This window comes from Stomoxys calcitrans, chromosome 2 (assembly GCF_963082655.1).
Source record: "Stomoxys calcitrans chromosome 2, idStoCalc2.1, whole genome shotgun sequence".
In the NCBI taxonomy this organism is placed as follows: Eukaryota; Metazoa; Arthropoda; class Insecta; order Diptera; family Muscidae; genus Stomoxys; species Stomoxys calcitrans.
The window spans coordinates 67,077,224-67,091,847 of record NC_081553.1 but is presented as its reverse complement, the minus strand read 5'-3'; the positions used below and the strand labels follow the sequence as shown (position 1 = coordinate 67,091,847).

The 14,624-nt window shown below is 37.8% G+C and overlaps 1 protein-coding gene across 1 annotated transcript in view; it reads right to left on the bottom strand.

The window, feature by feature from the left end:
- Positions 1-6,419, bottom strand: part of LOC106085875 (neuropeptide F receptor) — a 45,068-nt gene extending 38,649 nt beyond the window's left edge. Inside the window, exon 1 of the mRNA XM_059362113.1 lies at positions 6,114-6,419. Within this exon, the coding sequence (XP_059218096.1) occupies positions 6,114-6,116 (3 nt within the window). The 5' untranslated portion in view covers positions 6,117-6,419. The remainder of the gene's footprint in view (positions 1-6,113) is intronic.
- Between the last annotated feature and the right edge of the window lie 8,205 nt (positions 6,420-14,624).

The following is a 14,624-nucleotide window of genomic DNA, read 5'->3' as shown; positions in this document are numbered from 1 at the left end:
ACCACCCGTGCCGGGAGGGAGGGAGTCATATAGTCTTCTGAAGGGGGTAAAGTCTATCTGGCGAAGGTTTTCGGTATCCTGAAGCCAATGGAGATGATTTAAATGCGTCTGCCCAATACGAATGTTTGCCCCTGTTCCTTAGTGGAATGTTTATGGGAAAAATTTGCATTTTGCAATACGAATGTCAGTATATATGCGGACCGAAATCTCTAGCATTGGCATTCGAGGTCGAGACTGGTTAAATACAATGGGCTTATTTTAACCATCGGCAAGGCTGTTGGTGGGGGGAAAACGAAGCGCCTCATAACCCAGAAATCGCCAGCTTATTGCCTGTGGGAGCTTCTGGGCAGGTATGAAGCTTTGTACGATGACCGAGAGAATATGACGTGTACCGGTCTCCCGATTTGATATTTTGAACCCCTGGAAGACGCAATTAATATGCAATATGTCTGGAATTTTGAACGCAGTCTTCTGTTATGACTTACAACAACCGTGTCAAGTATGATTGATTGGTCTACAACCTGATATAAACCAATCTCCCGAGTTGACAACTTAAGCCCCTGCAAGCATCTGTTGCCATCCTATTTGACTGAAATTTTGCACATTGTGTTGTGTTATGACTTCCAACATCCGTTATAAGTATGGTCCAAATCGATCTTTAACCTGATATAGTTCTCACATATAACGATCTCCCGTTTAATATCAAACGGCTCCTAGAAGCTTAAATTTTTGCCAGCTTTGGCAGATATTTGGTACAGGAAGTACACATGTGCCCTTTAACTAAGTTCTTTTCTGAACACTTTTAAGCGAATCCATGGTCTTGGTCTTTCCCCATACAAACTAAGCGAGAAATTCCGCTTAGTGGGTAAATAAAACACCCCTATTATAAGAAATTTTATTGAGTTCTGTATTAATTTTTCCTTACCAACATATCATCAGTCTCTACCCGAGGCATTGAGCAGATTCTTATGAACTACTATGGAAAGAAATACCAAGAAAGTACTGCTATACACAAGGCTGGTAAATATGAGCATGTGTATCTAAAATTTCAAAGAAAAATGTTCAATGTCCATAGGAAAACGAAAAACTGTTGAATTGTTGTTGATGTAACACATGCTTATCTTGCAGGATGCTGCATCCTTGCAAAATACGCACACAAGCATACTTCAAAATGTTGGCATTCTGCGAATTCTGGGAGCTTTCTACGGCATGAGTTTGTTTTGGTTTATCTGTGCACTTTCTCTCTGTGACAGCCAAGAAAGTTACTACTTGGCAAGTATTTTCCAATTTCTTTAACAAATGGACTTGCCCATTCTGGGTTTGAATTATGGAAGTAGAAAAGAGTTTTCTTCTTTACTCCATGATGTTATTTTCTTAAGCCTTTGTAAACATCCTACATTCGAAAGGGCAATTTGTTATCTTTACGTTTTTTTTTTGCGCACAGAAGTTCACTCTACGAAAAGTAAACATTTTTTTTCCTGTGCGCACAAAGTGATAATGATAGTAAAAGCAAGTGAAAAAACAATTAAAAGCGTGCTTGGTTCCGCTGGGCCGAATCTTCTATACCCTCCACCATGGATCGCAATTGTTAAGTTCTTTGCCCGGAGCTATATCAAGTTATTGAACCGATTTAGACCATACTTGGCATATGTTTTGGAGGTCAACACAAAACACTTCATCCTAAATTTTAGCCAAATCCAATAATAACTGCGCACTTTATAGGTCCAAGAGGTATTACCGGGAGATCGGTTTATATGAGAGATACATCCGGTTATGAACAGATGTAAACCATACTTATAATAATTATTGGATATCCAAGCTAAATACATCATGTAAAATTTCAACGAAATCTGTAAATATAGCGCCATCTAGAGGCTCAAGAGATTGTGTCCCGATTTAAGTCATACTGAACACAGTTGTTAGATGTCATAACAAACCACCTCATGCATATTTTTATTTGCCAGTCGGATAAAAATTGCGCCCTGTAGAGGCTTAAGAAGTCAACATCCAGGATCGGTTTATAAGGCAGCTATATCAAAACATGGACTGATATGGCCCATTTATAGAGATGGAACCGTTTAATTGGATAAATACCTGGGTATTTTCCCATATACACCCAAAAGCTGGGTATTTATAATTTTTCAGATATCTTTGATATAAAAACATTTTCCAAACAGTTTTTGATGTTTTTGTATTCTTTGTATATAAACCTGACCTTCTGATCTCATCAAATCGAAGTTTAGTTATATTTAACCGCTATATAGACCGATCTGCAGACTTAAAATCTTGAGGTCATATTTCATCCGATTTCAATGAAATTTGGCGCATTGAGTTCTGGTAGACCCCTACCCATTTCTGTGAAGTGTGGTCCAGATTGGACCATATTTGGATATAGCTGCCTTATAGACCGACCACCCGACCTCCTGATTAGGGTTTTAAGGCCATAAAGGATCCATTTATTACCCGCACAGTGAGTTCTGGTAGGCCCTAACCCAATCCTGTCAAATGTGGTCAAGATCGGACCATATTTACATATATCGGCCATATAGACCGATCACCCGACATAGGGTACTGAGTCCATAAAAGTCGTATTTTTCATCCGATTTCGATTAAATTTGAAACAATGCGTTTTGGTATACCTCTTCACCTTTTTGTTGAATATCGTTCAGATCGGAGCTCATCTGGATATAGCTGCCATACAGACCGGTCACCCGATATATAGAGTATGAAGCCTATAAAAGGAGCAGTTTTCATCCGATTTCGATGAAATTTGATACAGTTAGCTTTGATACCCCTCTTCACCTTTTTTTTTTTGAATATCGTCCAGATCGAACCATATTTGGATATAGCTGCCATACAGACCGAAATGAAATTGAATATATATATACAGGGTGGCTGATGAAAGCCGCTACCAAAAAAAAATGTAATAACTTTTTTTCTATTTAATAATAATAATTTAATAATTAATTTAATTAATTAATTAATTAATTTAATTAATAATAATTTAATAATTAATTTAATAATTTAATTTAACATGAATAAAAGAAAAATGTATTCCATACACCGAAAAAAAAATGTAGCAATATTCATCATTGTAGCAATATTCATCAGCCACCCTGTAGAATATTGAGCCTATAAAATAAGCATTTTTCATCCGATTTCGGTGAAATTTGCAACAGTGGGTTTTGGTAGACCTCTATACCTTGTTGTTGAGTGTCGTCTATACCCAAATATGGTCCTATCTGGGCGATATTACCATAGCTAATTAAAAATCTACATACTTTATTGGGTCTCAGATCAATATTTCGATGTGTTACAAACGAAATAACGATATTAGTATACCCCCATTCTATGGTGGAGGGTATAAGAAACACACACCGTTTACAGTATAGTTTGATGCTTGAAAGTAAAAGAAAAATCAACAGTTTAAGTGAACAAGAGAAAAGATTACAAATAGTGTGGGGTCACCTAATTAAAAGCTGGCAACATCTGGGCCTTCATTATGCTACTAATGGACTTATTTAAATTTTATACGCATCTACAACTGCGGGGGTTGGGTTATTTTAGGTTACCTTCAAACAAATAGTCAGGACGATTTTATGCTGAAGGCAAATGAATGCTAGTCTTTTAGACTTGTGGCATTGATGCTGAAAGTTAAAGCAGAACTTTACATTATATGTCGTAGTTACATTTGATGTGAGGAAATAAGGGGTGAGAAGTCAAAGTTCCTACATAGTTTTGCCACATTGTTCATTAAATAGACAGCAGAAGCATGTTGGCAGATGAATTTCAGAATCAACGGCGTAACGACTCTGACTTGACGAAATATATACACCCAGAAAAATTAGTGTGGTTATATCAGCAAACACTGTCTGCTGACCTTTAATTAAAACAAGTAAAAAGGCGTTAAGTTCGGCCGGACCAAACTTTATATACCCACCACCTCGGGTATATTTGTAAACCACATTTCGTCAAAATTCGGTGAAAAATGCATACCTTATGCACCATAGCAGCTATATCGTAAAATGTTCCCATTTGGACCAAATACTAATAAGTACAAGTCATTACTCAATTGTGTATAACAAAATATTGGTCTTTTTAGTAGCTATATCTAAAAATAAACCGATCTGAACCATATACGACACGCATGTCGGAAAGCCTTACATAAGTCACTATGTCAAATTTCAGTGAAATCGGATTATAAATGCCCCTTTTATGGGTCCAAGACTTTAAATCGAGAGATCGGTCTAAATGGCAGATATATCCAAATCTGGACCGATTTGAGCCAAATTGAAGAAGAAAGCCAAAAACCGTTACTCAACTTACTGTCCCAAATTTCGGCGACATCGGACAAGGTTAGGTTAGGTAAGAGTGGCAGTCCTTTACAGACTAACTTAGACAATTTTATGGTCCATTGTGATACCACAGTAGCGACAGACCAAGGCTTCTGGCGGGAATCGAACCCATGACCCCCTGCATTGGTAATCCAAGCACTCTACCAACTCGGCTACCGAGGCGCCTGACATCGGACAATAAATGCGATTTTTATGGGCCCAAAACCTTAAATCGAGAGATCGGTCTATGTGGCAGCTATGTCCAAATCTGGACTGATCTAGTTCAAATTGAAAAAGGATGTCGAAGAGCTTAACACAACTCAGCGTCCCAAGTTTCAGAAAAATCGTATAATAAATGTGGCTTTTATGTTCCTAAGACCTTAATCAACGGATCGCTCTATATGGCAGCTATATCCAAATCTGGACCGATCTCTGCCAAATTGAAGAAAGATATACAAGGTCCTAACACAACTCACTATCCCAATTTTCGGCAAAATCTGACAATAAATGCGGCTTTTATGGGTCTAAGACCCTAAATCGGCGGATCGGTCTATATGGGGGCTATATCAAGATATAGTCCGATATAGCTCATCTTCGAACTTAACCTGCTTATGGACCAAGAAAAGAATCTGTGCAAAGATTCAGCTCAATATCTCTATTTTTAAAGACTGTAGCGTGATTTCAACTGACAGACGGGCGGACATGGCTAGATCGTCTTAGATTTTTCGCTGATCAAGAATATATATACTTTATAGGGTCGGAAATGGACATTTCGATGTGTTGCAAATGGAAGGACAAAATGAATATATCCCCATCCTTCGGTGGTGGATATAAAAAAAGTGGATCTTCGGCCAAATTTTCACCAAAAGTTCTGCGTTGCGGTAGGTTGTTTGCTGAAATTTGCAACAGTGAGTTATTTTAAGCCTCCCGACATCTGACCTAAATATGGTTCAGATCGGACTATACTTAGATATAGCTGCCATATAGACCGATCTCCCGATAAAGGGTCTGAAGCCCATAAAAGCTTTATTTATTTCCCAATTTCGCTGAAATTTGAAACAGTGAGTAGTTTAGGGCTTCCCGACCACTGAACCGAATGTGGTTCAGATCGGCCAATATTTAGATATAGCTACCATATTGACCGATCTCCCGATAAAGGGTCTGAAGGTCATAAAAGCTTTATTTATAACGCGATTTCGCTGAAATTTAAAACAGTGGGTTATTTCAAACCTTCTGACATCTGAACCAAATATGATTCAGATCGGACTATATTTAGATATAGCTGCCATACCGAGCGATCTGCCGATGAAGGGCCTAAAGCCCATAAAATCTTTATTCTTTATCCGATTTCGCTGAAATTTTTAATACAAAATTGAACAGTGACTTATATTTATTAGACCACTCAATGTCCGTGCCGAATTTGGATGCATAAGTTATCCAATTTTCACCAGATTGTGGCGGCCCGGCCGAACTTAATGCCTTTTTACTTGTTTTCGTTGATTATTATTATTTTCTTTTTGGCTTGTTGGCTCTAACCATGTTCAACCATGGAACTTTGCTCGCAATTGAAAATTTTTTTAAAGTTTTTTTTTTAACATTTAAACCCCAAAAGGGTTTTCATGCTACTTGAGTTTTTTGCAACAATGAATTTTTGTTTGGACTCTTCATGCTATGATGGTTCATAAAATGGAAACAATGGACTATGGATTACATATTTTGCTCGGTCAGTCAATTCTCGCCAGTTACCAAGTAACTAATCGTTATCTAAGTGTTACTTACCATTTTTATTTTTGAATACAAAAATTTTCCAGGAACGTTGAGCAACTAAAGTTGACACGTGTCACGCTGTTTGTTGGCCTGTTGGGTGGGTCCTTGAACATTTAAACATCAATAAAGCTTTGATAACCTTTTCGATGTAACTCCTGGTTGTGTGGCAGGAGGAGTTTCAAATGGTTTTCGTTGTTATGCATTACATTCGCGTTGCTTGCTTTCTCGCTTCATTTTTAGTTTCATTTATTTTGCAACATTTGCTTTAATTTTTTCCGTCAATAACCATTAACACTTTCCATTTAAAGAGCTGCGTTTTATTTCTGAAAATAAAGCAAAAGAGAAAAAATGCCATGCTTATTTAAGCTTCAGTACAAAAAACATTAAATAAAAGTCAATATTTTCCGTTAGCATAGTAGTAAAAATTATCTAGGGATTACATATCGTTTTGAAAGAAATGAGAGAATTGTATGGCACCTAATATCAAGTAAAAAGGCATTAAGTTCGGCCTGGCCGAACTATGGATACCCACCATCTCGGGTATATATGTAAACCACCCTTCATCATAATCCGTTGAAAAATTCATAATTTATGCATCCATATATCTGATTTGGAACAAATTCGTCACGGACATTGAGTGGTCTAATAAATACAACTCATTGTTAAGTTTTGAAGAACAAAATATTGGTCTTTTTGACAGCTATATCCAAATATAGATAGATCTAACCCATATAAGACACGGATATTGAAAAGCCTAACATAATTCACTGTTTTAAAAATCAGTGAAATCTGACAATGAATGCACCTTTTATGGGCCCAAGACTTTAACTCGAGAGATCGTTCTACATGGCAGTTATACTCAAATCCGGACCGATTTGTAGAACAAAATATTGTTTTTTTTTTGCAGCTATATCCAAATATAGATCGATCTAAACCATATAGGACACAGATGTCGAAGAGCCTAACATAAGTCAATGTGTTAAATTTAAGCGAAATCAGACGCTATTTATGGGGCCAAGTCTTTAAATCGAGAGATCGGTATATAAGGCAGCTATATCCAAATCTAAACCGATCTGGGCCAAATTAAAGAAAGAAAGAAAGATTAATTCGACAGATCGTTCTATATGGCAGCTATAGCCACATCTGGACCGACCAGGGTCAAATTAAGCAAGTAAAAGCGTGCTAAGTTCGGCCGGGCCGAATCTTGGGAACCCACCACCATGTATTCTGCTAAAAATTTACCTTCTTTCTTTCTTTAATTGGCTGTAACAGAACATTTGTTCCACTAGCCGAACGTAAAATGGCGTTCCAAGCGCCTTGATCTTCTGCGCTCATTCTAAAATCTCTGACACCAAATTTCTAGGAGTCTCCCACCACTTGATCTTTCGATTGGGCTTTTCCGGTTTCCCGGTTTGCGTGTACTTCTTCATCCATTCTGACAACATGACCTAGCCAACGCAGCCGTTGTATTTTGATGAGTGTAACTATGCTATCGTCGTCATACAGCACATACAGCTCATTCGCTTTATCAGCGTGTCGCCTCCGGTCTTAAATAGTTCAGCGGGCAACCCGTCGGCTCCTGCTGCTTTGTTGTTCTTTAGCTGGGTCACTGCTACTTGGACCTCATTCTGACTAGGAGGTAAACATTCTATACCATCGTCATTGATGGGTTCTGCGCTATCCTCTTCACCGTCAACGTCGGACACTAGCAGCTGGTGACAAGGTGTTTCAGTCTCCGACTAACCACAAATCCACAGTCAAATTAATGCCTCGTGTTATGGCAGCTATAGTATAGTTCGTCCCCGTTCGGTGTTGTAGTGACGCCATTCCCAGGCAATATCTGCCTTCTACTCTCTCTAATACACCCGCCAGCGCATAAACTACACCTTCTCTATAAAGAGTGCGGACATTTCAGGTGCAGATCCGCAAATTGTCAACGTTTGTTGGGGTCCGTTGTTACTATTCCTTTGTTTCTCATAGCAGTTCTCATAGTTTTCCGGGGGCGGGTTACTGTCCCAGCGCCCCAACCTCATGGGTTTTATGGGATCGGGAGATCGGTTTATGTGGGATCTATATCCGGTTAAAATTGTAGCCATATTGAACAAAAATTGCGGCTTCCAGGAGCTTAAAAAATCAAATCGAGATGTCGGTTTATATGGGAGCTATTTTAGGTTATAAACCGATTTAGACCGTACTTGGCACAGTTTTTGGAAGATATAATGGACCACTATCTGCAAAATTTTAGTCAAATTGGACAAAAATTGCGGCATCCAGGAAATCAAGAAGTCAAATCGGTAAATCGTTTTGTATGTGAGCTATATCCAACTCTGAACCGATGTGGCCCATTTGCAAACCCCAACGATTTACATCAATGAGAAGTATCTGTACAAAATTTCAAGTGGCTAGCTTTACGAGTTCGATCCCTATCGTGATTTCGACAAACGTTTGGACGGACATGGCTAGATTGACTCAGAATGTCCAGATGATGGAGAATATGCATAGTTTATGGGGTCTTAGATCACTATTTAGAGGTGTTACAAACGGAATGACTTGATTAGTATACCCCCATCCTATGGTGGTGGGATGTGGAAGGGCTTAACTCACTGTCCCCAATTTCGGCAAAATCGGACAATAAATGCGTCATTTATGGGCCCAAAATCTTAAATCGGTAGATCGGGGTATATAGCAGCTATATCCAAATCTGGATCGATCTGAACCAAGTTGAAATAAGATGTCGAAGGGCCTTACATAACTCACTGTCCCAAACTTCGGCAAAATCGGACAATAAATCGCCTTGTTTGGGCCCAAGACCTTCAATCCAGAGATCGGTGTATATGGCACCTACATATATCCATATCTGGACCGATCTGTGTCAAATTCAAGAAGGATGTCGAGTGGTCTAACACAGCTCACTGTCCCAAATTTTAGCAAAATCGGATAATCAATGCGTCATTTATGGGCCCAAAACTTTAAATCGGTATATATAGCAGCTATATCCAAATCTGGATCGATCTGAACCAAATTGAAAGAAGATGTCGAAGGGCCTTACATAACTCACTGTCCCAAATTTCGGCAAAATCGGACAATAAATGTGCCTTTTATGGCAGCTACATATATCCATATTTGGACCGATATGGGTCAAATTGAAGAAGGATGTCGAGTGGTCTAACACAACTCACTATCCCAAATTTCAGCAAAATCGGATAATAAATTTGGCTTTTATGGGCCAAAGACCTAAAATCAAGAGATGGGTCTATATGGCAGCTATATCCAAATCTGGACCGATCTGGAATAAATTTAAGAAGGATATGGATGGCCTAACACAACTCATTGTCTCAAATCTCAGCAAAATCTGATAATAAATGTGGCTTTTATGGACCTTAGACCTTAAATCGAGATATAGCCCGATAGATATAGATCATCTTCGAACTTAACTTCCCTATGGACGAAAAAAGGAATCTACGGAAAGTTGCAGCTCAATATTTTTATTTTTAAAGACTGTAGCGTGATTTAAACAGAAAGATGGACGGACATGCTAGAACGCCTAGATTTTTGCTAGATTTTTATGACGATCAAGAATATATGTACTTTATAGGACCATTTATTAACCAATCTCGATTATATTTCTTTGAACTATGCTCTCCCATCCGAACCGAATATGGTCCAGATCGGATCAGTTTTCGACATAGCTGCCATATAGACCGTTTTTTCGAGATTGGATCTTTAGCCCACAACAGCCACATTTATTGGCTAATTTCGTTAAAAGTTTAAAAAGTGAGTTGCAATAGGCCTCACGCTGTTCGAAACGAAGATGGTCCACATCGGACTTTATTTCGACATAGACCAACTTAAGGTTTAAAGCGCATTTATTTTCCGGTTGAGCTTAAATTTTAAACGGTGAGTTGCAGTAGGCCACCCAATGTTCCAAACGGAAATGGTCGACATCGGTAAAACGAGCATTTATTATACGATTTCACTGAAATTTGGAACACTGTGTTGTATTGCAAATGCAAATTTAAAAATTCCATTCAAGAACAGGGGTGAACTTCTCACATATCAATGATTGATATCCGACTCAAGTTTAAACTCAATTATAAGGAACTTCCTCTTTGCAGCCGATTCCGAAGGAGTACCGCATTACGACACTTCTTTGGGGAGAAGTTTTCACATGGCGCAGTACCTCTCAAACGCCGCCATCATTTAGAGGGGATAACCACCGCCTAAATATCTCGCCAGGATTCGAATCCCGGTGTTAAGCGTCATAGGCGGACATACTTACTCTCCCTCTGCCCTTTGGTGGTGGTACCACACCCACAAGTCCAGAATCAAATAAAGTCTTTGTAATTCATTAAAATTGCCCATATAAAAGTTGAACCAAACCTGCTCCGCTGCTCTCACTATTACAATATGGGGAGCAAAAGTTGCCTTTCGGCCCTCTGGCATAGCTGCTTCTGACATTTACCATCCGGAAGTATTACAACATCATGCGTATAACAAAAGGGTTCGTACATACATATTTTCTGCTGTGTGTAATTATAATTCTTGTCCTTTTTAAACCCTTTTACATTTCATTTATTTTGACATTATTGTCAGGTAATGGAGAAATACAATATGTTTATTCTTTTTTTGTTATATGTACACCCCAGGGACGTAGTCAGGATTTTATTTTTTTTTGGGGGGGGGGCATATTAGAAATACAAAATAATAAAAAGTACGTTATATGCGCTAACTTTCGAGAAATAGTAATGTGGGGGGGCTCGGGCCGGTCCCCCCACCCCAGCTACGGCCCTGATTCATACATATTTTCATTAAACTTTTTATATATGCACAGTTTGTTGTGCCTTTTTTTTTTTGAGGTTCAAATTAAATTTTCATATTGACTGAAATAAGAAGTGATTTCTCGCACACGCTTTCTGACATTTATTAAAACCAATTTTAAATCAATGGATATTAATTTTCATGATTAAAAACAACCTCATGTGCCTGAAATTATATTCTACGGTAAATGTGAGTTGTGTTTCCTACAACGGAATGTTACAAAACAATGTCATATAAACGAATGATATTTGCTCCAATTATAGGTTTATTGCATTTTATTCCATGTTTAATAATGAATGAATGAGTTTTAATATAACCATCATGTATTATTAAAGGAAGAGCAGCAAAACAAATGAAAATCCCAGGAAAGTGGTGGTATAAATGATACAATGTTATCATTTTTGAATTTTATTAAATTTCCACCAGTAAGGAAAGACAAAAGTGGGGCAGAACCGACTATGTAATACTAATACCAGCACTGCGCTTTTCAGCTTATTCTATGCTATTATGAGACCATATTAACTTAATGTATGGTACCCATGTATAAAACTGGCAAAATTTTGATCTTGCGCGCCTATTGAGTTATCAAATAGACCCTCATGAAGAAACTTTAAACAAGTTAAAGCTTTTTAAGTTCGGTCGGCCCTAATCTTATATACCCCCATCATAGATCGCATTTGTCAAGTTCTTTGCCCGGCATCTCTTTTAAGCAAACAAAGGATAATGCATAAGAATTGCAACGCTATTGGAACTATATCAATTTATGGTTCAATTCGGACCATAATTGCATTGAATGTTGGGCACCATAGAAGAAGTTGTTGAGTAAAATTTCAGCCAATTCGGATAAGAATTGCGCACTTTAAGGGCTTAAGAAGTAAAATCGGGAGATCGGTTTATAAGGGAGCTGTATCAGGCTATAGACCGACTCAGATCATATTTGACACATATGTTGAAGGTCATGGAAGAAGCCGTTGTTCAAATTTTCAGCCAAATCGGATAAGAATTGCGCCCTCTAGAGGCTTAGAGAGTACAATGGGGAGATCGGTTTATATGGGAGCTATATCAGCTATATAACCGATTTAGACCATACCTGGTCTAAATCTCTTATAACCTGTTATTTTTGTTTGTAGTTAAGACAAACCAAACATTTTACGTAACATTTCAACCAAATCGGTTTATATTTGAACCCTCTAGGGGCTCAAGAAGTCAAGATCTCAGATCGGTTTATATGGCAGCTATATCAAGTTATGTACCAATTTGAATCATATCTAGCACAGTTGCTGAAAGTCATAACAAAACACTTCATGCAAAACTTCAGCTAAATCGGATAAGAATTGAGTCGTCTAGTGGCTCAAGAAGTCAAGATCCGAGATCGATTTATATGGCAGCCAGGAACGTAGCCTAGGGGGGGGGGGGTTCGGGCCGAGCCCGCCCCAAAATGATTTTATCCAAAGAAACATATAAAATTAAACTTATTCTAAACAAAAATTTCATTAACATTTTTTATAATAACAAAATTTTATATTTATAATATTCTGCAAGGGTAACATTTTGCTGAGGCCAGGACAGCCTTAAAATAATTTTTCTTAAGGCCAAAATTGTAGTTAATTTCTTAGTAAAAAGAAATTTTTAATGTAATTTTTTCTAAAAAAATGTTAATGATATTTTTTCAAAACAAAATTTCAGCGTAATATTCTCTTATGACAAAACATCAGTACGGACCGGAGCCTCTTCAAAATTATTAAGATAAAATTTCTTTTAAAATTTTTCTATAGACAAAATTTTTGTAAAAACTAATTTATTTAAAACTTTTTCCAAGGACAACATTTTTATAAAAAAAAAAATATAAAATTTTTTCTACAGACAACATTTCGATGAATTTTTATTAGGGACAATGTTTCAGTGAAAAACTCTCTCAAGATTATTTTTTAAAAACAAAATTAAAATTTGGTATTAATATTTTTAAAGTCTTTTTATTATGCTTCTCTGTCACAAACAACATTTTCCTAAAATTATTTCTATAGACAAATTTCAATAAATATTTTTGAAGACTTAATTTCGACCTATTCACAGAATCGAGGGTCAGGGGTCCCTCGATTCCGTGGTCCGATTTTGATGAAATTTTGTCTCTATATATAAGAGACGCGTGTTTGACTGATTAGCTGACTGACTGATCAACGCCCAGCCCTAACGGCTAAGGCTAGAGTCATAAAATTTGGCACGAATGTGGGGTTTGGGTCGTAGGCGCGCGATAACACGGGGTTTTGTGATATTCGTACGTTTAGGTACTAAAATGTACGAAATGGTGACTTTTTACCCAGCACGAACGGATGGGGCTAGAATTTTGGAATTGAATTTTAAAAAAATTTTCCAAAATAGTATCGGAAGTGGAAAAAATGGTACGTTTGGTACTGCGGTTGGTACTTTTTGTTTGGTAATTAAGCTAGAGATTTGAATTTTGCAATTTAAGTAAACTATGACAACTCAAATTGGGATGCCCGATATCTAAAAATTATATAGACTATGTTTCCCTCCAGACAAACGTACACAATCTATGAAAATTTTAAGCAAATCGGTTCAAAAAGTATCATATAGTCATAATGAGTTTAATGGCGTTTTTGAGGTGTGACGTGACCCCCTATACTTCGATCTGATTTTGTATGCCAGATTCGAAATCTATTCCCGAATACCTTTCATTTGAGCCCCATGTGGAAATGAACATCCAATATGTCTGTTTGGGGGAGTTTTGGGGTTGAGGCGGCCCGATGGGTACTTCAACTCAAATTTAAATTCGTATTCTACTCTCCAATACCTTTCATTTGATACCTATATTGTCGCGATCGGTCCACTTTTGATTTTCGATTGTATTTTTGGTATAAGGGGGAGGGTTCTCCCCCTTTCGATACCGAAAAATTATATAACCTATGTTTTCTGCCAGACCAACACAATATGCGAAAATTTCGAGAAAATCGGTTCTGCCGTTTTTCAGTCTATACAGAACAAACAAACCGAGTCCCATATATCCGTGATTGGCTAATGTGCCCATTTTGGGCGTTTTTGTGAAGGTGGTGTGCACCCCTACACTTCGAAATGAGTTTGTACGCCAGATTCGTTATCTACTCCCGCATACTTTTCATTTGATACCCATATTGTCCTTATCGGTCCACTTTTGATTTTGGGTGGTGTTTTTTGGGTAACGGTGGAGGGTCCGCCCCCTTCCGTTATAAATAAATTATAAAGCCTATTCCTACTTCCTGACCATATTCGTAATGTGCCCATTTTGATTCATCAAATTCATGTCGAAGTATAGGGGGTGCACCCCACATCCACAAAAACGCTCAAAATGGGCACATTCCTCCCGAATACCTTTCATTTGAGTCGCATATTGTCATGATCTTCAAATAAGCCTATTTTAAGGGGCTTTGGGGCCGGTGCGGCCCCCCAGGTACATGGACCCAACTTTTATTATGAAGTTCGTACTCTACTCTTGAATACCTTTCATTGGAATCCCATATTATCCCGATCGGTCCACTTTTATTTATTGGTAGTACTTTTAGTGTAAGGGGGAGGGTCCTCCCCCTCCCGATATCCAAAATTTATATAGCCTATGTTTCCTTTCATACCAACCTACACAATGTGGGAAAATTTCAAGGTAATCGGTTCAGCCGTTTTTGGGTCTATACGGAACAAACAAACAAACACAAA